General features: G+C 38.4%; 1 protein-coding gene across 9 annotated transcripts in view; it reads right to left on the bottom strand.

Annotated features, from left to right (window-relative positions):
- Positions 1-26,280, bottom strand: part of LOC139379084 (actin binding LIM protein family, member 2) — a 138,690-nt gene that overhangs the window by 23,064 nt on the left and 89,346 nt on the right. For 7 of the 9 annotated variants that reach the window (XM_071121872.1, XM_071121873.1, XM_071121871.1 and 4 more), the window contains 6 exons: positions 25,296-25,397; positions 22,942-22,998; positions 21,370-21,407; positions 7,914-8,028; positions 7,729-7,787; positions 4,412-4,489 (listed from right to left, as the gene is read on the bottom strand). In XM_071121872.1, the coding sequence (XP_070977973.1) occupies positions 4,412-4,489; positions 7,729-7,787; positions 7,914-8,028; positions 21,370-21,407; positions 22,942-22,998; positions 25,296-25,397 (449 nt within the window). Of the gene's footprint in view, positions 1-2,904; positions 2,986-3,152; positions 3,161-4,411; positions 4,490-7,728; positions 7,788-7,913; positions 8,029-21,369; positions 21,408-22,941; positions 22,999-25,295; positions 25,398-26,280 lie in introns of those variants that run through there. The other 2 variants (XM_071121879.1, XM_071121877.1) reach the window with 2 other exon arrangements.

Below are 26,280 nucleotides of genomic sequence, written 5' to 3'. Positions count from 1 at the left end.
CCATATTCACATTCCCAAAAGTGATTTTGTCTGCCCGCACTCTGTCTGCCCGCATTTCCCTCAGTTTTATTGCATTGTTGCCAATTACCATGTCAACAATGGCAATTTCCTGCACATCTGATAATTCTGTTTTCTATGTTTCAATCTGCTTTTACTGCAGAAATGGTTACTGGTTACTGCATTCTGTTTTGAATGTGTTTTTAACAGTTTTGGAAACATTGTGTTAGCATTTGAAAGCATGTGCTGCAAATATATAGTTTTGCAGGTGGTGGAGTATGAATGAGAAAATAGTTCAGGGATTTCGGAGAATGTGGTCATTGGATGCGTTTTGTGTGAAAGCAATGAAAAATAATTCACAGTTTGGTCCACATACACTTCTGTTTCGCTGACTGTGTGAAGAGTTTCGACAAGGTGACTTCAGTTTTGACCGACGCAAGAAAGAAAACCCTGTAAATACGTATTTACATTTGTATTTAAATATATTGGAGATGAGTGCTATATAATGCCTAACATTTGCTTATAATGCTTAGCTATCCTCTGGTCCAAATATAGACCTAGTCAGACATATTTTAACACCCAAAGCCACGTGCACTGACACTAGTCAAGTATTGGTTAAGCAGCTTTCTTCACTATCAGACCTCATTCCACAATCTATGTGAAATGAGACCCAAAACCTATTGTGTTCAACATGAGAACTGTGTTGGTCACAGGTGTGTGTGTGTGTGTTTTATCATTAGGTTTAACACACCAAATCAAATCCCTTGCCTCAGAAACCTTCCTCCAAACCACCGCCCGGTCCGACCCCAGCTGGGTTCGCATTACAAACACTCTATAACGTTCTCCCAAAATGTCAGTATTATACAATGGAACAAAAACACGGTATGGCATTGATTTTGACCAAGGACAAAGACATTAACAGCTAGATCATAAAAGTATTAAGTTGGCAACAAGGTTAAAGATCGACTCTTGCCTATATGTCTCCATGGCTCCAACTGTAAATTAGACACAAGCTGTCATCGTGTGATGGTCAATCACCTGGTTTATATACCGACTAGGCATCTACAGCGGAGAAGGGAGGAATCTGGGCAAGACACTGCTGGCATCACATCAGATGAATGCAACATGGTACACACACCATGGGGCTGTGTGAATGTACGCGCATGTGTGTGTAGAATACACTGAGAACAGGGAGTACTGAGGACAATGATCTCTCTCTCTCTCTCTCTCTCTCTCTCTCTCTCTCTCTCTCTCTCTCTCTCTCTCTCTCTCTCTCTCTCTCTCTCTCTCTCTCTCTCTCTCTCTCTCTCTCTCTCTCTCTCTCTCTCTCTCTCTCTCTCTCTCTCTCTCTCTCTCTCTCTCTCTCTCTCTCTCTCTCTCTCTCTCTCTCTCTCTCTCTCTCTCTCTCTCTCAAAACACCAGTCTCAACGTTGCAGTGAAGAGGCGACTCCGGGATGCTGGCCTTCTAGGCAGAGTTCTCTGTCCAGTCTCAATGTCAACAGTGAAGAGGCAACTCCGGGATTCTGGCCTTCTAGGCAGAGTTCCTCTGTCCAGTCTCAACGTCAACAGTGAAGAGGTGACTCCGGGATGCTGTTCCTCTGTCCAGTGTCTGTGTTCTTTTTCCCATCTTAATCTTTTATTTTTATTGGCCAGTCTGAGATATGGCTTTTTCTTTGCAACTCTGCCTAGAAGGCCAGCATCCCGGAGTCGCCTCTTCACTGTTGACATTGAGACGGGTGTTTTGCAGGTATTATTTAATGAAGCTGCCAGTTGAGGACTTGTGAGCTGTCTGTTTCTCAAAATAGACACTCTAATGTACTTGTTCTCTTGCTCAGTTGTGCACCGGGGCCATTGGAACACAGAAGTGATGGTTGCTGATAATGGGCCTCTGTACTCCTATGTAGATATTCCATTAAAAATCAAATTTTTCATCTACAATAGTCATTTACAACATTAACAATGTCTACACTGTATTTCTGATCAATTTGATGTTATTTTAATGTTTTTTCTTTTCTTTCAAAACAAGGACATTTCTAAGTGACCCCAAACTTTTCAACGGTAGTGTATGTGATTTGTTGTGGACAGTGACACACCATGAGATGAGTATTCTTGGTGTCTGACTTATAACATAAAAATATTTAAAAAATCTTTGTCCAGTTTGAGGTGAGTAATCACTGTTCTGAAGTCCAGACGCTCTTTTCGGTCATAAGAGACGGTAGCAGCAACTTTGTGTACAAAATAAGTTACAAACAATGTGAAAAAAAACTAAAAAACTATCAGTTGGTTTGGAGCCCGTAAAACGGTGCCATTATCATCATAATGCACACGCACGCACGCACGCACACACACGCACACACACACACACACACACACACACACACACACACACACACACACACACACACACACACACACACACACACACACACACACACACACACACACACACACACACACACAGAGGGTGGAAGTTTAGGGGTGATACAAGGGCATGATAAATCACTAGTTTATAAGTCAGTGTGATGCTAGGGGAGCAGGCCGTCAACGTTGCCACAACGCTACTCTCACAACATTGGGACAACGTGATGAGAGGCCGGTGGAGAACACACACGCTGAGGTTCTGGAGCGCTGTGTAAGAGCTCGTCTCAGTCTCCCTGTAGGATGCATAACCAGATCACCACAGGACTGGAGACTGGAGTCTCACAGGACAGAGGGAGGGAGGGAGGGAGGGAGGGAGGGAGGGAGGGAGGGAGTAGGAATAGAGAGAGGGGGAAAGAGAGGGAGGGGTAGAGCTAGAGAAAAGAGAACATATCTTTGCCCTAAGTGCTGAGGTAGAGAGTGAGATAGAGGCAGAGAGAGAAATAAAGAAGGATGGGGGGGGGGGGGAGAAATATGATGGCTTCTCACCTCCAGTCTGGTACGGTCCACATCTCTGGGTAGCTTCACCCTCACCCTGTGGGTCACAGACAGCACCTCATAGGGGTAGACCTGGAAGGAACACATGCACACAGGAAAAAACACACGCTGTCACCTATTTAACACTACAGCCAGCCTGGGGAGAGAGATAATATAATCTACAATAGATTTAGCCAAAGATATCAAAGTGTATTTGCCAAACACATGACGCTAACATGATGTGAAACATTGACCCTTACCTTGTACTCTGGAGGAGAGGACAAAGGAAAGAGTGAAAAAGAGGGAGAAAGAGAGAGAGAAATGTCAGATTAATGACTGTGTAATTACTTCAGTATGAAAACTACCATAAAAGAGCAAATCAATTACAGCACAAATAAAAGACATAGATGCAAATGAAAGTGATTATTTTAATAACTTATGAGATATTGTGTTCCAGCTCAGTGCGTCAAAGGCTTTAAAAAAGCCTGGGACCCACTCTCTCCCACTGACACAAAACACCCCACCCCCCCCCCCCCCCCCCCCCCCCCACACACACACACACACACAGACTCTGTGAAACTATGCTTTTACAGGCTTGGCACTGTGTGTGCTCTCTGGCTGAGGAATAGCAGGAGCATGCTGAGGCAGACAGCTCTGGAGCGGTGACTCACACTGATGTAACTCATTAGGCAAAAGGATGTGGCTTCAGCAGCCTTGAGTGAAAACCCGTCCACCTGAACTGCTTCCCATTAAAAGTGCATTTAATTTATTTTAATTTAACTTTAAATTAACTAGGCAAGTCAGTTAAGAACAAATTCTTATTTACAATGAAGGCCTACCATAAGGCCAAACGCCTCCTGCAGGGACGGGGATAAAATAAATGATATATACAGTATAGGACAAAACACACATCACGACAAGAGAGACAACACAACACTACATAAAGAGAGACCTAAAGACAACAACATAGCAAGGCAGCAATACATGACAACACAGCATGGTAGCAACACAACATGACAACAACATGGTAGCAACACAACATGGCAACAGCATGGTAGCAATACAACATGACAACAACATGGTAGCAACACAACATGGCAACAGCATGGTAGCAGCACAACATGACAACAACATGGTAGCAACACAACATGGCAACAACATGGTAGCAGCACAAAACATGGTACAAACATTATTGTCACAGACAACAGCACAAAGGGCAAGAAGGTAGAGACAACAATATATCACGCAAAGCAGCCACAACTGTCAGTAAGAGGGTCCATGATTGAGTCTTTGAATGAAGAGATGGAGATAAAACTGTCCAGTTTGAGTGTTTGTTGCAGCTCGTTCCAGTCGCTAGTTGCAGCGAACTGAAAAGAGGAGCGACCCAGGGATGTGTGTGCTTGGGGACTTTTAACAGAATGTGACTGGCAGAACGGGTGTTGTATGTGGAATATTGTAGATCTAGGGTCAACCTTTTTCAACATGGCATCAATGAGCTAACAGATCTAGTATTGTAGATCTAGGTCCTACCTCTCATTCCTCCCCAGCTGTGGGAGTCCTGCTGGTCTGGGTCAACCTCAACATGGTCGGCAACCTCCTGGGGAGGACGCACACGCACACACGCACGCACGGACCACACACACACACACACACACACACACACACACACACACACACAGACACACACACACACACAGAGTCGGTTTAGACTAAAAACAGACAAGGTCAAAACACCTAACTCCATCTGGTCGTATTTGACAGTTTCCAGACATCATGCGTTTACTGTACCGTGCAGTAACAAAGAACAGATTTGTTTTTCTCCACGTTCCTTTTCTCTTTGGGTCAAGGAGAAATGATACAAAATATGTCTGTCTGAAGGTCGCTATAATCACAGGGAGGTCGACTCACACACATTCTCAACTGCACACTGACTGTAGACTTCTCCCACGGACTCACACACATTCTCAACTGCACACTGACTGTAGACTTCTCCCACGGACTCACACACATTCTCAACTGCACACTGACTGTAGACTTCTCCCACAGACTCACACACATTCTCAACTGCACACTGACTGTAGACTTCTCCCACGGACTCACACACATTCTCAACTGCACACTGACTGTAGACTTCTCCCACGGACTCACACACATTCTCAACTGCACACTGACTGTAGACTTCTCCCACGGACTCACACACATTCTCAACTGCACACTGACTGTAGACTTCTCCCACGGACTCACACACATTCTCAACTGCACACTGACTGTAGACTTCTCCCACGGACTCACACACATTCTCAACTGCACACTGACTGTAGACTTCTCCCACGGACTAACACACATTCTCAACTGCACACTGACTGTAGACTTCTCCGACTCACACACATTCTCAACTGCACACTGACTGTAGACTTCTCCCACGGACTCAAATCTGCTTTCAGAAATATTACAATGTATTGATGGAGTTTAGAGGAACTGGCTTAGCAACAGTGCCATCGTTCTGGTTTGGTTCAGGTCCCAGTCTCAATGTAACTGAATCTCTGGTGTTTCTCAGGGTGGGACAGAAAGGAAGACCTCCAGAAAATGCAACTTCTCCATCCTCAGCTCATTAAATCAATGGACGTGATTCATATGGAGTTGATTTGAATTGATTTCAGGTGTTTTCAACATCATTTTGTAGCACATGCTCCCATCACTTCCATGTATCTTTTGGTGGTTTAGGTGGCTGTTTTAAAGAAAACTGAACCCTGGATTACATTTTCTCTTGGCCCACAGACTACACAGACTACTTTCAGGGTGAGGAGCCATCTAACATCAAGTTGTAAAATAGTGGACTACTCCTTTAGCCCCCCCCTCCATAATAGCCATACTTTGCCTCTGCCTCAGCTGCCACAGGCATTGGCTGGTGAGGAGTAACAGCCAATCCGGTTGCAGAATTAACGTATTCAGTGTAACACGCTACTGGGGTCTGATACGGTCCACATTTCTAATTTCCTGCTAAACCTTCAACTATTTCACCCCTCTGTCTACCCCAACCCCATACTTCAACAAACACATAAGCAGCAATAACACACCATTAAGGTTAGACTAAACCTCCTCGGTGGTAGCACAACCATCATAATAAACTATTTATCCTAATAGTCTGTACAGTCAGTGGTAACGAGTGATAGGCCTACATGGAATCTGATAAGAAAGCTGTAAAACATGATTTCCCGGTCCAAAAAAACACCCAACCTTCCTATGTTGATAAGGGAAATAGCTTCCTTTCCTAATCACATCTTACAACTGAAACAATTTTTTAATTCTCTTTAACAAGGCAAGTCAGCTAAGAACAAATTCTTATTTACAATGACGGCCTACTGGGGAACAGTGGGTTAACTGCCTTGTTCAGGGGAAGAACGACAGAAAAATACCTTGTCAGCTCGGGGATTCGATCTAGCAACCTTTCAGTTACTGGCCCAAGGATCTAACCACTAGGCTACCTGCCACCCCGTATAGGTTAGCATCTATTGTATAGGTTTACATCTATTGCTTTCAACTATCATAAGGCTGCTACCTCAGTGATCCTGGAGAAAAGGACACAGGACACAAGGATAGAAAGTCAGCTCAACTATTGAGACACAGACCAATTCAGCCTTTTTGTGACACCAACTTCACTTTCCCTCGGCCATAACTCACTCACTCACCCTCGATGACAGAAAAGGCGATAAACATTACCACCTGGTGGTTAAATCAAACACTGCACCTTATTTAATGAGCGGCGAGCCGAGAGAGGCCTACAGACCAATCACCATCTCTCTTTAAAGGAGTTCTAATCGTTAGCACGCTTGACTAAACCCGTCGGTATGGCGACAGCCACACCTCATTTCCATGTTTTGAGGGAGTTTTCCATTCCCTCACTGAGCTCTTTTGGAATCGAATCAAATTTGATTGGTCGCATACACATATTTAGCTGATGATATTGCCAGTGTAGCGAAATGCTTGTGTTCCTATCTCCAACAGTGCAGTAATATCTAACAATATCTAACAATACACACAAATCTAAAAGTAAAATAACGGAATTTAGAAACACAAAAAAAAAACATTCTGTGCTAATTATGTAAGAAATATCACAAAAAAACGTCAAAGTTTCTTAGGCGCTAGAAGCAGAGCTGCCATGTCTGTCGGCACCATCTTCAAGTGTCAAAAGGACACATCGAATCAAACGCCTGGCTGGGATAGGACCTAACTGACTGTCCCCCTGCCAGATGCCCACTCCCTCATTAGAGATGCCAAAACCACAACCCCTCCGCCCTTATTGACGCTTACATATAATTGGGGTATCACATTGTGTCATCGGAGTGTGAAGCCACCTGGTGCAAATGTGTGAGTGAGTGTGAGTGTGAGTGTGTGAGTGTGAGTGTGTGTGTGTGTGTGTGTTAGGGTACTATTCCTCATGAAGGAGAGAGAGAGAGACAGTGTACGTGAATTGCGATGATGGCACTCAACACGCTACACGAGGCGATGGCAGTGAGATGTGAACCTGCTGAACCAATGTGACAGTACTGATCAGTAGTAGGTCACATAGTACATTTCTATGTTACTTTCCTCACAATTGCACTGGTTATTATGCCTTCTAATGAAAGTTTTTATTTTACTATTCTTGTACGCAGTTGTACTTTACTGTAAATCAAAACATGTTTAGGTATTTGTGAGTTGGCCTAAGTGTTGCCATAACTCAAAGCTATAGGACTGATTTATACATTACGTTTGACATTTGAGTAATTTAGCAGAGGCTCTTATCCAGAGTGACTTCCTGTGTTCACTTTACAGTCTTTGAGTACGACAACATACCTTGTATATGCCATTCCTTCCATATCCTGGCAGGGAAGCACACTTATTGTATGGGAAGTCTGTAAGGAAAGAAACACATATCTGTCATCTATAAAAACCCATTTGCTACTCTATTAACCTAAAGTTAATGCACTGGTTGAGCCCCTGCCTGTCAAGTAAGATTTGACCACTGATTGGCTACTCACTGGTCCGGGAGGTGTCAGTGGGCAGGCTGCAAGTAGACTTCCTGGGGTCCAGCAGGTACTCTGGGAGGGGCTCGCCGTCTATCTCACTCTTCAAGATCATCCAACTGGTCCTTGTCTACATAGAGAGATTGACAGTGAGATGGATGAATGGACGGATGTAGTGATAGATTCTATATGTTGATGGATGGATGGATGTAGCGATAGATTCTATATGTTGATGGATGGATGTAGTGATAGATTCTGTATATAGATGGATGTAGTGATAGATACTGTATGTAGATGGATGTAGTGATAGATTATGTATATAGATGGATGGATGTAGTGATAGATACTGTATGTAGATGGATGTAGTGATAGATTCTGTATATAGATGGATGGATGTAGTGATAGATACTGTATGTAGATGGATGATGGATGTAGTGATAGATACTGTATATAGATGGATGGATGTAGTGATAGATACTGTATGTAGATGGATGATGGATGTAGTGATAGATACTGTATATAGATGGATGGATGTAGTGATAGATTCTGTATGTAGATGGATGATGGATGTAGTGATAGATACTGTATGTAGATGGATGATGGATGTAGTGATAGATACTGTATATAGATGGATGGATGTAGTGATAGATTCTGTATATAGATGGATGGATGTAGTGATAGATACTGCATGTAGATGGATGATGGATGTAGTGATAGATTCTGTATATAGATGGATGGATGTAGTGATAGATTCTGTATATAGATGGATGGATGTAGTGATATATTCTGTATATAGATGGATGATGGATGTAGTGAAAGATACTGTATATAGATGGATGGATGTAGTGATAGATACTGTATATAGATGGATGGATGTAGTGATAGATACTGTATATAGATGGATGGATGTAGTGATAGATACTGTATGTAGATGGATGATGGATGTAGTGAAAGATAATGTATATAGATGGATGGATGTAGTGATAGATTCTGTATATAGATGGATGGATGTAGTGATAGATACTGTATATAGATGGATGGATGTAGTGATAGATTCTGTATATAGATGGATGGATGTAGTGATATATTCTGTATATAGATGGATGGATGTAGTGATAGATACTGTATATAGATGGATGGATGTAATGATAGATTCTGTATATAGATGGATGGATGTAGTTATAGATACTGTATATAGATGGATGGATGTAGTGATAGATACTGTATATAGATGGATGTAGTTATAGATACTGTATATAGATGGATGGATGTAGTGATAGATACTGTATATAGATGGAGGGATGTAGTGATAGATACTGTATGTAGATGGATGGATGGATGTAGTGATAGATACTGTATGTAGATGGATGATGGATGTAGTGATAGATACTGTATGTAGATGGATGGATGGATGGATGTAGTGATAGATACTGTATGTAGATGGATGATGTAGTGATAGATACTGTATGTAGATGGATGGATGTAGTGATAGATACTGTATGTAGATGGATGATGTAGTGATATATTCTGTATATAGATTTATGGATGTAGTGATAGATACTGTATATAGATGGATGGATGTAGTGATAGATACTGTATATAGATGGATGGATGTAGTGATAGATACTGTATATAGATGGATGGATGTAGTGATAGATACTGTATGTAGATGGATGGATGTAGTGATAGATACTGTATGTAGATGGATGGATGTAGTGATAGATACTGTATATAGATGGATGGATGTAGTGATAGATACTGTATATAGATGGATGGATGTAGTGATAGATACTGTATATAGATGGATGTAGTGATAGATACTGTATATCGATGGATGGATGATGTAGTGATATATTCTGTACATAGATGGATGGATGGATGGATGGATGGATGGATGTAGTGATAGATTCTGTATATAGATGGATGATGGATGTAGTGATAGAGTCTCTACATAGATGGATGATGGATGTAGTGATAGACTGTCCATAGATGGATGGAAATATTGATAGATATTGTATATAGATGGATGGATGTAGTGATAGATACTGTATATAGATGGATGGATGTAGTGATAGATACTGTATATAGATGGATGGATGTAGTGATAGATACTGTATGTAGATGGATGATGTAGTGATAGATACTGTATGTAGATGGATGGATGTAGTGATAGATACTGTATGTAGATGGATGGATGTAGTGATAGATACTGTATATAGATGGATGGATGTAGTGATAGATACTGTATATAGATGGATGGATGTAGTGATAGATACTGTATGTAGATGGATGGATGTAGTGATAGATACTGTATGTAGATGGATGGATGTAGTGATAGATACTGTATATAGATGGATGTAGTGATAGATACTGTATATCGATGGATGGATGATGTAGTGATATATTTTGTACATAGATGGATGGATGGATGGATGGATGTAGTGAAAGATTCTGTATATAGATGGATGATGGATGTAGTGATAGAGTCTCTACATAGATGGATGATGGATGTAGTGATAGACTGTACATAGATGGATGGATGGAAATATTGATAGATACTGTATATAGATGGATGGATGTAGTGATAGATACTGTATGTAGATGGATGGATGTAGTGATAGATACTGTATATAGATGGATGGATGTAGTGATAGATACTGTATGTAGATGGATGGATGTAGTGATAGATACTGTATGTAGATGGATGGATGTAGTGATAGATACTGTATGTAGATGGATGGATGTAGTGATAGATACTGTATGTAGATGGATGGATGTAGTGATAGATTCTGTATATAGATGGATGGATGTAGTGATATATTCGGTATATAGACAGATGGATGTAGTGATAGATACTGTATATAGATGGATGGATGTAGTGACAGATTCTGTATATAGATGGATGGATGTAGTGATAGATACTGTATATAGATGGATGGATGTAGTGATAGATACTGTATATCGATGGATGGATGATGTAGTGATATATTCTGTACATAGATGGATGGATGTAGTGATAGATACTGTATGTAGATGGATGGATGTAGTGATAGATACTGTATATAGATGAATTGATGTAGTGATAGATACTGTATGTAGATGGATGGATGTAGTGATAGATACTGTATGTAGATGGATGAATAAATGCATGTGTAGGTTAGTAGACGAGCAGATGGATGTAGTGATAGATACTGTATATAGATGGATGTAGTGATAGATATTGTATATAGATGGGTGTAATGATAGATACTGTATATAGATGGATGGATGTAGTGATAGATACTGTATGTTGATGGATGGATGTAGTGATAGATAATGTATATAGATGAATGGATGTAGTGATAGATACTGTATATAGATGGATGGATGTAGTGATAGATACTGTATATTGATGGATGGAAATATTGATAGATACTGTATATAGATGGATGGATGTAGTGATAGATACTGTATATAGATGAATGGATGTAGTGATAGATACTGTATATAGATGGATGGATGTAGTGATAGATACTGTATATAGATGGATGATGGATGTAGTGATAGAGTCTCTACATAGATGGATGATGGATGTAGTGATAGACTGTACATAGATGGATGGATGGAAATATTGATAGATACTGTATATAGATGGATGGATGTAGTGATAGATACTGTATGTAGATGGATGGATGTAGTGATAGATACTGTATATAGATGGATGGATGTAGTGATAGATACTGTATGTAGATGGATGGATGTAGTGATAGATACTGTATGTAGATGGATGGATGTAGTGATAGATACTGTATGTAGATGGATGGATGTAGTGATAGATACTGTATGTAGATGGATGGATGTAGTGATATATTCGGTATATAGACAGATGGATGTAGTGATAGATACTGTATATAGATGGATGGATGTAGTGATAGATACTGTATATAGATGGATGGATGTAGTGATAGATACTGTATATCGATGGATGGATGATGGATGTAGTGATAGATACTGTATATAGATGGATGGATGTAGTGATAGATACTGTATATAGATGGATGGATGTAGTGATAGATACTGTATGTAGATGGATGGATGTAGTGATAGATACTGTATATAGATGGATGGATGTAGTGATAGATTCTGTATATAGATGGATGGATGTAGTGATAGATTCTGTATATAGATGGATGGATGTAGTGATAGATACTGTATATAGATGGATGGATGTAGTGATAGATACTGTATGTAGATGGATGGATGTAGTGATAGATACTGTATATAGATGAATGGATGTAGTGATAGATACTGTATGTAGATGGATGGATGTAGTGATAGATACTGTATGTAGATGGATGGATGTAGTGATAGATACTGTATGTAGATGGATGGATGTAGTGATAGATACTGTATATCGATGGATGGATGATGTAGTGATATATTCTGTACATAGATGGATGGATGGATGGAAATATTGATAGATACTGTATATAGATGGATGGATGTAGTGATAGATACTGTATATAGATGGATGGATGTAGTGATAGATACTGTATGTAGATGGATGGATATAGTGATAGATACTGTATATAGATGAATGGATGTAGTGATAGATACTGTATGTAGATGGATGGATGTAGTGATAGATACTGTATGTAGATGGATGAATAAATGCATGTGTAGGTTAGTAGACGAGCAGATGGATGTAGTGATAGATACTGTATATAGATGGATGTAGTGATATATATTGTATATAGATGGGTGTAATGATAGATACTGTATATAGATGGATGGATGTAGTGATAGATACTGTATGTTGATGGATGGATGTAGTGATAGATACTGTATATAGATGAATGGATGTAGTGATAGATACTGTTTATAGATGTATGGATGTAGTGATAGATACTGTATATAGATGGATGGAAATATTGATAGATACTGTATATAGATGGATGGATGTAGTGATAGATACTGTATATAGATGAATGGATGTAGTGATAGATACTGTATATAGATGGATGGATGTAGTGATAGATACTGTATGTAGATGGATGGATGTAGTGATAGATACTGTATATAGATGGATGGATGTAGTGATAGATACTGTATATAGATGGATGGATGTAGTGATAGATACTGTATGTAGATGGATGGATGTAGTGATAGATACTGTATGTAGATGGATGAATAAATGCATGTGTAGGTTAGTAGACGAGCAGATGGATGTAGTGATAGATACTGTATATAGATGGATGGATGTAGTGATAGATACTGTATGTAGATGGATGGATGTAGTGATAGATACTGTATGTAGATGGATGAATAAATGCATGTGTAGGTTAGTAGACGAGCAGATGGATGTAGTGATAGATACTGTATATAGATGGATGTAGTGATAGATATTGTATATAGATGGGTGTAATGATAGATACTGTATATAGATGGATGGATGATGTAGTGATATATTCTGTACATAGATGGATGGATGGATGGAAATATTGATAGATACTGTATATAGATGGATGGATGTAGTGATAGATACTGTATATAGATGGATGTATGTAGTGATAGATACTGTATGTAGATGGATGGATGTAGTGATAGATACTGTATGTAGATGGATGGATGTAGTGATAGATACTGTATGTAGATGGATGGATGTAGTGATAGATACTGTATGTAGATGGATGGATGTAGTGATAGATACTGTATATAGATGGATGGATGTAGTGATAGATTCTGTATATAGATGGATGGATGTAGTGATATATTCGGTATATAGACAGATGGATGTAGTGATAGATACTGTATATAGATGGATGGATGTAGTGACAGATTCTGTATATAGATGGATGGATGTAGTGATAGATACTGTATATAGATGGATGGATGTAGTGATAGATACTGTATATCGATGGATGGATGATGTAGTGATATATTCTGTACATAGATGGATGGATGTAGTGATAGATACTGTATGTAGATGGATGGATGTAGTGATAGATACTGTATATAGATGAATTGATGTAGTGATAGATACTGTATGTAGATGGATGGATGTAGTGATAGATACTGTATGTAGATGGATGAATAAATGCATGTGTAGGTTAGTAGACGAGCAGATGGATGTAGTGATAGATACTGTATATAGATGGATGTAGTGATAGATATTGTATATAGATGGGTGTAATGATAGATACTGTATATAGATGGATGGATGTAGTGATAGATACTGTATGTTGATGGATGGATGTAGTGATAGATACTGTATATAGATGAATGGATGTAGTGATAGATACTGTATATAGATGGATGGATGTAGTGATAGATACTGTATATTGATGGATGGAAATATTGATAGATACTGTATATAGATGGATGGATGTAGTGATAGATACTGTATATAGATGAATGGATGTAGTGATAGATACTTTATATAGATGGATGGATGTAGTGATAGATACTGTATATAGATGGATGATGGATGTAGTGATAGAGTCTCTACATAGATGGATGATGGATGTAGTGATAGACTGTACATAGATGGATGGATGGAAATATTGATAGATACTGTATATAGATGGATGGATGTAGTGATAGATACTGTATGTAGATGGATGGATGTAGTGATAGATACTGTATATAGATGGATGGATGTAGTGATAGATACTGTATGTAGATGGATGGATGTAGTGATAGATACTGTATGTAGATGGATGGATGTAGTGATAGATACTGTATGTAGATGGATGGATGTAGTGATAGATACTGTATGTAGATGGATGGATGTAGTGATATATTCGGTATATAGACAGATGGATGTAGTGATAGATACTGTATATAGATGGATGGATGTAGTGATAGATACTGTATATAGATGGATGGATGTAGTGATAGATACTGCATGTAGATGGATGATGGATGTAGTGATAGATACTGTATATAGATGGATGGATGTAGTGATATATTCGGTATATAGATGGATGGATGTAGTGATATATTCTGTATATAGATGGATGGATGTAGTGATAGATACTGTATGTAGATGGATGGATGTAGTGATAGATACTGTATATAGATGGATGGATGTAGTGATATATTCTGTATATAGATGGATGGATGTAGTGATATATTCGGTATATAGACAGATGGATGTAGTGATAGATACTGTATATAGATGGATGGATGTAGTGATAGATACTGTATATAGATGGATGGATGTAGTGATAGATACTGTATATAGATGGATGGATGTAGTGATAGATACTGTATATCGATGGATGGATGATGGATGTAGTGATAGATACTGTATATAGATGGATGGATGTAGTGATAGATACTGTATGTAGATGGATGGATGTAGTGATAGATACTGTATGTAGATGGATGGATGTAGTGATAGATACTGTATATAGATGAATGGATGTAGTGATAGATACTGTATATAGATGGATGGATGTAGTGATAGATACTGTATGTTGATGGATGGATGTAGTGATAGATACTGTATATAGATGAATGGATGTAGTGATAGATACTGTATATAGATGGATGGATGTAGTGATAGATACTGTATATTGATGGATGGAAATATTGATAGATACTGTATATAGATGGATGGATGTAGTGATAGATACTGTATATAGATGAATGGATGTAGTGATAGATACTGTATATAGATGGATGGATGTAGTGATAGATACTGTATATAGATGGATGATGGATGTAGTGATAGAGTCTCTACATAGATGGATGATGGATGTAGTGATAGACTGTACATAGATGGATGGATGGAAATATTGATAGATACTGTATATAGATGGATGGATGTAGTGATAGATACTGTATGTAGATGGATGGATGTAGTGATAGATACTGTATATAGATGGATGGATGTAGTGATAGATACTGTATATAGATGAATGGATGTAGTGATAGATACTGTATATAGATGGATGGATGTAGTGATAGATACTGTATATTGATGGATGGAAATATTGATAGATACTGTATATAGATGGATGGATGTAGTGATAGATACTGTATATAGATGAATGGATGTAGTGATAGATGCTGTATATAGATGGATGGATGTAGTGATAGATACTGTATATAGATGGATGATGGATGTAGTGATAGAGTCTCTACATAGATGGATGATGGATGTAGTGATAGACTGTACATAGATGGATGGATGGAAATATTGATAGATACTGTATATAGATGGATGGATGTAGTGATAGATACTGTATGTAGATGGATGGATGTAGTGATAGATACTGTATATAGATGGATGGATGTAGTGATAGATACTGTATGTAGATGGATGGATGTAGTGATAGATACTGTATGTAGATGGATGGATGTAGTGATAGATACTGTATATAGATGAATGGATGTAGTGATAGATACTGTATATAGATGGATGGATGTAGTGATAGATACTGTATATTGATGGATGGAAATATTGATAGATACTGTATGTAGATGGATGGATGTAGTGATAGATACTGTATGTTGATGGATGGATGTAGTGATAGATACTGTATATAGATGAATGGATGTAGTGATAGATACTGTATATAGATGGATGGATGTAGTGATAGATACTGTATATTGATGGATGGAAATATTGATAGATACTGTATATAGATGGATGGATGTAGTGATTGATACTGTATATAGATGAATGGATGTAGTGATAGATACTGTATATAGATGGATGGATGTAGTGATAGATACTGTATATAGATGGATGATGGATGTAGTGATAGAGTCTCTACATAGATGGATGATGGATGTAGTGATAGACTGTACATAGATGGATGGATGGAAATATTGATAGATACTGTATATAGATGGATGGATGTAGTGATAGATACTGTATGTAGATGGATGGATGTAGTGATAGATACTGTATATAGATGGATGGATGTAGTGATAGATACTGTATGTAGATGGATGGATGTAGTGATAGATACTGTATGTAGATGGATGGATGTAGTGATAGATACTGTATGTAGATGGATGGATGTAGTGATAGATACTGGATGTAGATGGATGGATGTAGTGATATATTCGGTATATAGACAGATGGATGTAGTGATAGATACTGTATATAGATGGATGGATGTAGTGATAGATACTGTATATAGATGGATGGATGTAGTGATAGATACTGCATGTAGATGGATGATGGATGTAGTGATAGATACTGTATATAGATGGATGGATGTAGTGATATATTCGGTATATAGATGGATGGATGTAGTGATAGATACTGTATATAGATGGATGGATGTAGTGATAGATACTGTATATAGATGGATGGATGTAGTGATAGATACTGTATGTAGATGGATGGATGTAGTGATAGATACTGTATATAGATGGATGGATGTAGTGATAGATTCTGTATATAGATGGATGGATGTAGTGATAGATTCTGTATATAGATGGATGGATGTAGTGATAGATACTGTATATCGATGGATGGATGATGTAGTGATATATTCTGTACATAGATGGATGGATGGATGGAAATATTGATAGATACTGTATATAGATGGATGGATGTAGTGATAGATACTGTATATAGATGGATGGATGTAGTGATAGATACTGTATGTAGATGGATGGATGTAGTGATAGATACTGTATATAGATGAATGGATGTAGTGATAGATACTGTATGTAGATGGATGGATGTAGTGATAGATACTGTATGTAGATGGATGAATAAATGCATGTGTAGGTTAGTAGACGAGCAGATGGATGTAGTGATAGATACTGTATATAGATGGATGTAGTGATATATATTGTATATAGATGGGTGTAATGATAGATACTGTATATAGATGGATGGATGTAGTGATAGATACTGTATGTTGATGGATGGATGTAGTGATAGATACTGTATATAGATGAATGGATGTAGTGATAGATACTGTTTATAGATGTATGGATGTAGTGATAGATACTGTATATAGATGGATGGAAATATTGATAGATACTGTATATAGATGGATGGATGTAGTGATAGATACTGTATATAGATGAATGGATGTAGTGATAGATACTGTATATAGATGGATGGATGTAGTGATAGATACTGTATGTAGATGGATGGATGTAGTGATAGATACTGTATATAGATGGATGGATGTAGTGATAGATACTGTATATAGATGGATGGATGTAGTGATAGATCCTGTATATAGATGGATGGATGTAGTGATAGATACTGTATGTAGATGGATGGATGTAGTGATAGATACTGTATGTAGATGGATGAATAAATGCATGTGTAGGTTAGTAGACGAGCAGATGGATGTAGTGATAGATACTGTATATAGATGGATGTAGTGATAGATATTGTATATAGATGGGTGTAATGATAGATACTGTATATAGATGGATGGATGATGTAGTGATATATTCTGTACATAGATGGATGGATGGATGGAAATATTGATAGATACTGTATATAGATGGATGGATGTAGTGATAGATACTGTATATAGATGGATGGATGTAGTGATAGATACTGTATGTAGATGGATGGATGTAGTGATAGATACTGTATGTAGATGGATGGATGTAGTGATAGATACTGTATGTAGATGGATGGATGTAGTGATAGATACTGTATGTAGATGGATGGATGTAGTGATACTGTATATAGATGGATGGATGTAGTGACAGATACTGTATATAGATGGATGGATGTAGTGATAGATTCTGTATATAGATGGATGGATGTAGTGATAGATTCTGTATATAGATGGATGGATGTAGTGATAGATACTGTATATAGATGGATGGATGTAGAGATAGATACTGTATATCGATGGATGGATGATGTAGTGATATATTCTGTACATAGATGGATGGATGTAGTGATAGATACTGTATGTAGATGGATGGATGTAGTGATAGATACTGTATATAGATGAATTGATGTAGTGATAGATACTGTATGTAGATGGATGGATGTAGTGATAGATACTGTATGTAGATGGATGAATAAATGCATGTGTAGGTTAGTAGACGAGCAGATGGATGTAGTGATAGATACTGTATATAGATGGATGTAGTGATAGATATTGTATATAGATGGGTGTAATGATAGATACTGTATATAGATGGATGGATGTAGTGATAGATACTGTATGTTGATGGATGGATGTAGTGATAGATACTGTATATAGATGAATGGATGTAGTGATAGATACTGTATATAGATGGATGGATGTAGTGATAGATACTGTATATTGATGGATGGAAATATTGATAGATACTGTATATAGATGGATGGATGTAGTGATAGATACTGTATATAGATGAATGGATGTAGTGATAGATACTGTATATAGATGGATGGATGTAGTGATAGATACTGTATATAGATGGATGATGGATGTAGTGATAGAGTCTCTACATAGATGGATGATGGATGTAGTGATAGACTGTACATAGATGGATGGATGGAAATATTGATAGATACTGTATATAGATGGATGGATGTAGTGATAGATACTGTATGTAGATGGATGGATGTAGTGATAGATACTGTATATAGATGGATGGATGTAGTGATAGATACTGTATGTAGATGGATGGATGTAGTGATAGATACTGTATGTAGATGGATGGATGTAGTGATAGATACTGTATGTAGATGGATGGATGGAGTGATAGATACTGTATGTAGATGGATGGATGTAGTGATATATTCGGTATATAGACAGATGGATGTAGTGATAGATACTGTATATAGATGGATGGATGTAGTGATAGATACTGTATATAGATGGATGGATGTAGTGATAGATACTGCATGTAGATGGATGATGGATGTAGTGATAGATACTGTATATAGATGGATGGATATAGTGATATATTCGGTATATAGATGGATGGATGTAGTGATATATTCTGTATATAGATGGATGGATGTAGTGATAGATACTGTATGTAGATGGATGGATGTAGTGATAGATACTGTATATAGATGGATGGATGTAGTGATATATTCTGTATATAGATGGATGGATGTAGTGATATATTCGGTATATAGACAGATGGATGTAGTGATAGATACTGTATATAGATGGATGGATGTAGTGATAGATACTGTATATAGATGGATGGATGTAGTGATAGATACTGTATATCGATGGATGGATGATGGATGTAGTGATAGATACTGTATATAGATGGATGGATGTAGTGATAGATACTGTATATAGATGGATGGATGTAGTGATAGATACTGTATGTAGATGGATGGATGTAGTGATAGATACTGTATATAGATGGATGGATGTAGTGATAGATTCTGTATATAGATGGATGGATGTAGTGATAGATTCTGTATATAGATGGATGGATGTAGTGATAGATACTGTATATCGATGGATGGATGATGTAGTGATATATTCTGTACATAGATGGATGGATGGATGGAAATATTGATAGATACTGTATATAGATGGATGGATGTAGTGATAGATACTGTATATAGATGGATGGATGTAGTGATAGATACTGTATGTAGATGGATGGATGTAGTGATAGATACTGTATATAGATGAATGGATGTAGTGATAGATACTGTATGTAGATGGATGGATGTAGTGATAGATACTGTATGTAGATGGATGAATAAATGCATGTGTAGGTTAGTAGACGAGCAGATGGATGTAGTGATAGATACTGTATATAGATGGATGTAGTGATATATATTGTATATAGATGGGTGTAATGATTGATACTGTATATAGATGGATGGATGTAGTGATAGATACTGTATGTAGATGGATGGATGTAGTGATAGATACTGTATATAGATGGATGGATGTAGTGATAGATACTGTATATAGATGGATGGATGTAGTGATAGATACTGTATATAGATGGATGGATGTAGTGATAGATACTGTATGTAGATGGATGGATGTAGTGATAGATACTGTATGTAGATGGATGAATAAATGCATGTGTAGGTTAGTAGACGAGCAGATGGATGTAGTGATAGATACTGTATATAGATGGATGTAGTGATAGATATTGTATATAGATGGGTGTAATGATAGATACTGTATATAGATGGATGAATAAATGCATGTGTAGGTTAGTAGACGAGCAGATGGATGGAAATATTGCTAGATACTGTATATAGATGGATGGATGTAGTGATAGATACTGTATATAGATGAATGGATGTCGTGATAGATACTGTATGTAGATGGATGGATGTAGTGATAGATACTGTATGTAGATGGATGAATAAATGCATGTGTAGGTTAGTAGACGAGCAGATGGATGGATGTAGTGATAGATACTGTATGTAGATGGATGGATGTAGTGATAGATACTGTATATAGATGGATGAATAAATGCATGTGTAGGTTAGTAGACGAGCAGATGGATGTTCAGACAGACAGACGGACGGACAGACAGGCGGACGGACGGACAGACGCCTCACCTTGATGTCGTCTCCTTCTTGCCAGGAAGTTCTAGAGGCTGTAAAACAGTCATGCATTATGTTACAAACCACACTCCTGCTGTAGTACATTACTGTAGAACCTGTCACATCACAGTCACTGTACCGGGCCGTACCACACATCTGTCTACCAGCTACCTTACAGTACGCACAGAAAGACTGCCTCCTACAATAAATCAACTCCACACTATGACATCATCATTCCGAGACAGCCTGTCGAGAATCTCCAAATGGGTCATGGCATAGTTACAGTACTGTTGTATAGCTAACTATTACTCGAATGTATAGTATGAATTCAACTAGCACTAAACCGTTTGCTCAAATGGCCAGTTTATGAGACAGAAAGTGTGCCTATTTACTGGGAATAGCTGGTGAAATAGTTGGTTTTTTTAATGCAGTAAAACGACACACGTAAATGCATGCTCTTGTTCATGAGATCATGCCTGCTAGAATATATACAAACCAAACTGAAAACTGTTACTCATAAATTGAGAATAATGTCACATTCTACATATGGCTGTGATTTAGTCATATTTCATATATATTGTAGATGTTGAAGAGCTGTAGAATAATCATTCATTGTGTAGCCAGAAGATTATACAACACATGCATTCTTATGTTCTAAGGGATTTTGGGCATCTACACACTCACACATAGAAACACCAAATAGAAACACGACATACACAAAGGGTTAAGTGGAACAGGAAGTGACCAAGACACCATCAGCACCACAACACCAAGTGAGTCATGTTCTCGACCAATCACAATGGACACAACACATGTACTAGTAGAACCAATGAGCTACTCAGATGGGTACGGTCAGGCATGTAGGAATGAGCCGAAACATAATCACAAAGGTGTAAGAAACAGAAAAGGATGAATCAAATATTATTAAAATATGTTATAAAATATTGAATATGGCCATTACAGTTTTCAATGTCAGGCTTTCAACTCAGGCAACAATGAAGTGGATTGTAATTTAGATACTAGATCACATGTGATCACATGTCCCTGTATATGGCTACGGTTGAGACAGGGAGCAAAAGAGGTCCTAACCTCATCAGTGTGTTATGGACCACTATATACAGTGGTCCATTAACTAGGCAAGACAGTTAAGAACAAATTCTTATTTACAATGAGGGTCTACCCCGGCCAAATGTGATACAGCCTGGATTTGAACCAGGTACTATAGACCACTGCGCCACTCGGGAGCCCACTATGCTGCAACGTTACTGCACATTTCAAGATGGCTACTTGAATTGGTTGCAGTGACTCTGTTGCCTGAGTTCTAAAGCCTTGTCCGTTGAATAAGACTGGACAGAATAATGGGTCAAATAGAAAGGAATAGGATGAAGTTGCCCTATAGACACTGATCTTAGATCGGTTTCATGTTCCCCCCTAATGGTTAGAGTGGGAGGAGGAAGCTGATCCTAGATCTGTGTTTTATGGGCATTTTCTACTAGGAGCGTATGGTGACAGGTGTCATGCGACGCATCGTGCAGAGACCAGACCAGGAAGTTAGACCAGGAAGTAGAGGAAGAGAGTGGACTGTACCATGCTGTCTGTAGATAGGGGGTTTTCTATAGATATTATCTATCTTGACCTTAGTCTCTGAAGATGAGAGGAGAGTAAAAGGAGAGTAAAATGAAAGAAGCCCAGGATAAGAGAGAAAGAAAGAGAGAGAGGGTGAAAAAGAAGCATGAGTTAACGGTTATTGAGGGATGGAATAGTCTAAGAAGCAGCGGAACGATAGGGGCAGCATACTTCATGGTAGATTCAATACGCCATATGCCATTTTGGTTAGAACTGGCACGACAGACACATCATCACTTGTTGTCATTGCAACATTCAAAAACATGTCATTTTGATCATTTAATGATCCTGTGGTCATGTGAAGCTGAAACCCATGGAAAGATATTTCCAGAACAATGGTAATTGTTGATCAATGTCGTATCCAACAATAAATGCACTAATGGCAGAGTCATGAATAATATACATGTTTATATATTTTCCCTAATTACAACACATCATTCATTACTGCATCTAGAGCAAATATAACAAGCATCATAACAAACAAATAAACACATCAAACAATAAACAAAAGGGCAAATGATTCAATTCAAATTATTCAATTCAAATGATTCAACTCAACTGATTCAACTCAAATGATTCAATTCAAATGATTCAACTCAAATGATTCAACTCAAATTATTTAATTCAACTGATTCAATTAAAGAAATGGGGCAAAGTGACTCTTTCTACCCATAATTGACACAATATGCCTGTTCCAAGCTGACCCAGTCCATCAAACGTTCAGTGACAGAGACACTTAGCTAGCAACAACTGCAATACATTAACTAAACTCCAATCTTTTTAGGATAAATAATGAATGAAATACAACACATGTGGGTCATTTTCTACCCTGTTTCAGCCACTGCCAGCACCGCTGAACAATACACATATGAAAGCCATAAAAACAATGGTTAGAAAACACATTAAGTATATAATCACTTTGTTCATTTATTTACATCAACTCCATCCAAGTATGGGACTTTTTTTTCCATATGGCTGAGTGACACTGTAAAAGTCAATGGAAACAGGATGGATCAAAAGGAGATGTTACGAGAAGAGTCAGTTACATCCAATGAGTCTTATCAAAGGATGGTTGACAGAATAGGATGCCGGGTCAAAGACTTAGACTTCTCATCGTTGTGTCTGTGACAGTAGACTCTCCATTTTAAAGTAGTCAATATCTTCTTCTACTACTTCTATGAGCTGGGAAACAAACTGAAAGGGTGTAGTAGGATATTTATAGAAGTGATTTGAAAAATCTTTCAAAAACTTCCAATAGAAGTAGTTGATTTTAGCCGCATTTTTTGAAAACACACAAATACACAGTAACTAAATATTTATATAAGAAAAATTCAATGTATTTGCATAATAAGAGGATATGAGGATGTTGATACAATGTCTGTGTTAGTGGGTGAGATTCTAACAAATGTCTATTACCTGTGAAACTGAAGACACATTCAGCATTCAGATTTAGACATACCTCAACACATAGTATATAATAGATCACAACATACCTCAACATATAGTATATAATAGAGCACAACATACCTCAACATATAGTATATAATAGATCACAACATACCTCAACATATAGTATATAATAGATCACAACATACCTCAACATATAGTATATAATAGATCACAACATACCTCAACATATAGTATATAATAGATCACAACATACCTCAACAGGGAGAAAAAGGGAGAAAGAGAGAATCAGAGAGAAACATACATTTAGAAAGAGAGAGGGAAAGGAGACGGATAGATTGAGGGAAAGGAGACGGATAGATTGAGGGAAAGGAGACGGATAGATTGAGGGAAAGGAGACGGATAGATTGAGGGACAGTGAGACAGACAGATTGGGGGACAGTGAGACAGACTGATTGAGGGACAGTGAGACAGACAGATTGGGGGACAGTTAGACGGATAGATTGTGGGACAGTGAGACAGACAGATTGGGGGACAGTGAGACAGACAGATTGGGGGACAGTGAGACAGACAGATTGGGGGACAGTGAGACAGACTGATTGAGGGACAGTGAGACAGACAGATTGAGGGACAGTGAGACAGACAGAGAGGGAGTCAGAAGTACTATGGACAGGATAAGTCCGGAAGAAACCATTTGACAGGGATACAGACACTGACACAGGAAGACAGGGATAACAGAGAAGGGTCTCCCCCAGACATCAGATATATCTACTTAGATCTGTTACCTAGACAGACCTGGACAGAGACAGCAAACAGATGGCATGGTCCAATAGAGAGAGAGGTTGTGTTGGGGGGGTCAAGGGTCATGGATTCTAAGGTGAGAGGTCGAAGTGAAACAGCAAACCTACCTGGTACGTGGAAATGCCTGGGAGTTGCCACATAGGTGAAGGAGGGAGATTTGCCATCGGAATACGTGGACAAACTGGGGGTACTCCGACCACTTTCACTACCTCCAATGGGGAAAGGATGGGGAGGGACGGGGACGGGGGGGGGGGGGGAGAGAAAGAGTCGTGGACAAAAGAGGGGGGGGGGGGGGGGGCAAGGAATTATGCTGTTATGCTTATTTGTCAAAGCTTTAATTATGAAGCTGATCTACCATTATATAACTAACTGACTTGATTACCCAGCAGCCATTAGTGTTGGACCATGAGTTTTTCTGGATCTGTTATGCAGACCAGGAAAACCTCCCGGCTCTTGTTATTGGTAAAGGCTCATATCCATATCATAAAGCATGACTTAATCATGACTATAGCATGATTGAAGCTTATGAAAATCTTAAAAAGGCAGAGTGCTCTAAAATAAAATGTAGTTGGCTAGCTATAGGCTTTACAGGTAACAGCAATGCATTGTGGACATGAACACATGTTGAAAACGTAAAACGGTTTTACTTCCAACTGAAAGTAAGTGTGATTATGTGATTGCCACAGTCCATCAGAACGCATTGTGTCACACGGGCTGGGTGATTAAGTCACTAGCCCCTTATAGGCCAAAACTAATAAACATCCACATAAGAGAACTTAGAGAAACAGAGGATGAGGGGAAAGAAAGACAAGAAAGAGGAGGAGGAAAAGAGGAGAGAAATTGTTATTTTCCTGAGCACAAACACACACACACTTCACTGGTCTTTGTGGGAGGAGCAAAGCAGTTGGGATGCAGGAGGATGATGTCACTCTGACACACACACACACACACACACACACACACACACACACACACACTCACACACACACACACACACACACACACACACACACACACACACACACACAGGCGTTAGTGCAGAGCAGCTCCTCCACACATCTGGAGCTGAGGCAGGACTCTGAGCCCGGGGGA

Source organism: Oncorhynchus clarkii, chromosome 21 (genome assembly GCF_045791955.1).
Source record: "Oncorhynchus clarkii lewisi isolate Uvic-CL-2024 chromosome 21, UVic_Ocla_1.0, whole genome shotgun sequence".
In the NCBI taxonomy this organism is placed as follows: domain Eukaryota; kingdom Metazoa; phylum Chordata; class Actinopteri; order Salmoniformes; family Salmonidae; genus Oncorhynchus; species Oncorhynchus clarkii.
Note: the sequence above shows the minus strand (reverse complement) of the source record. Positions and strands in the feature narration are given on the sequence as shown.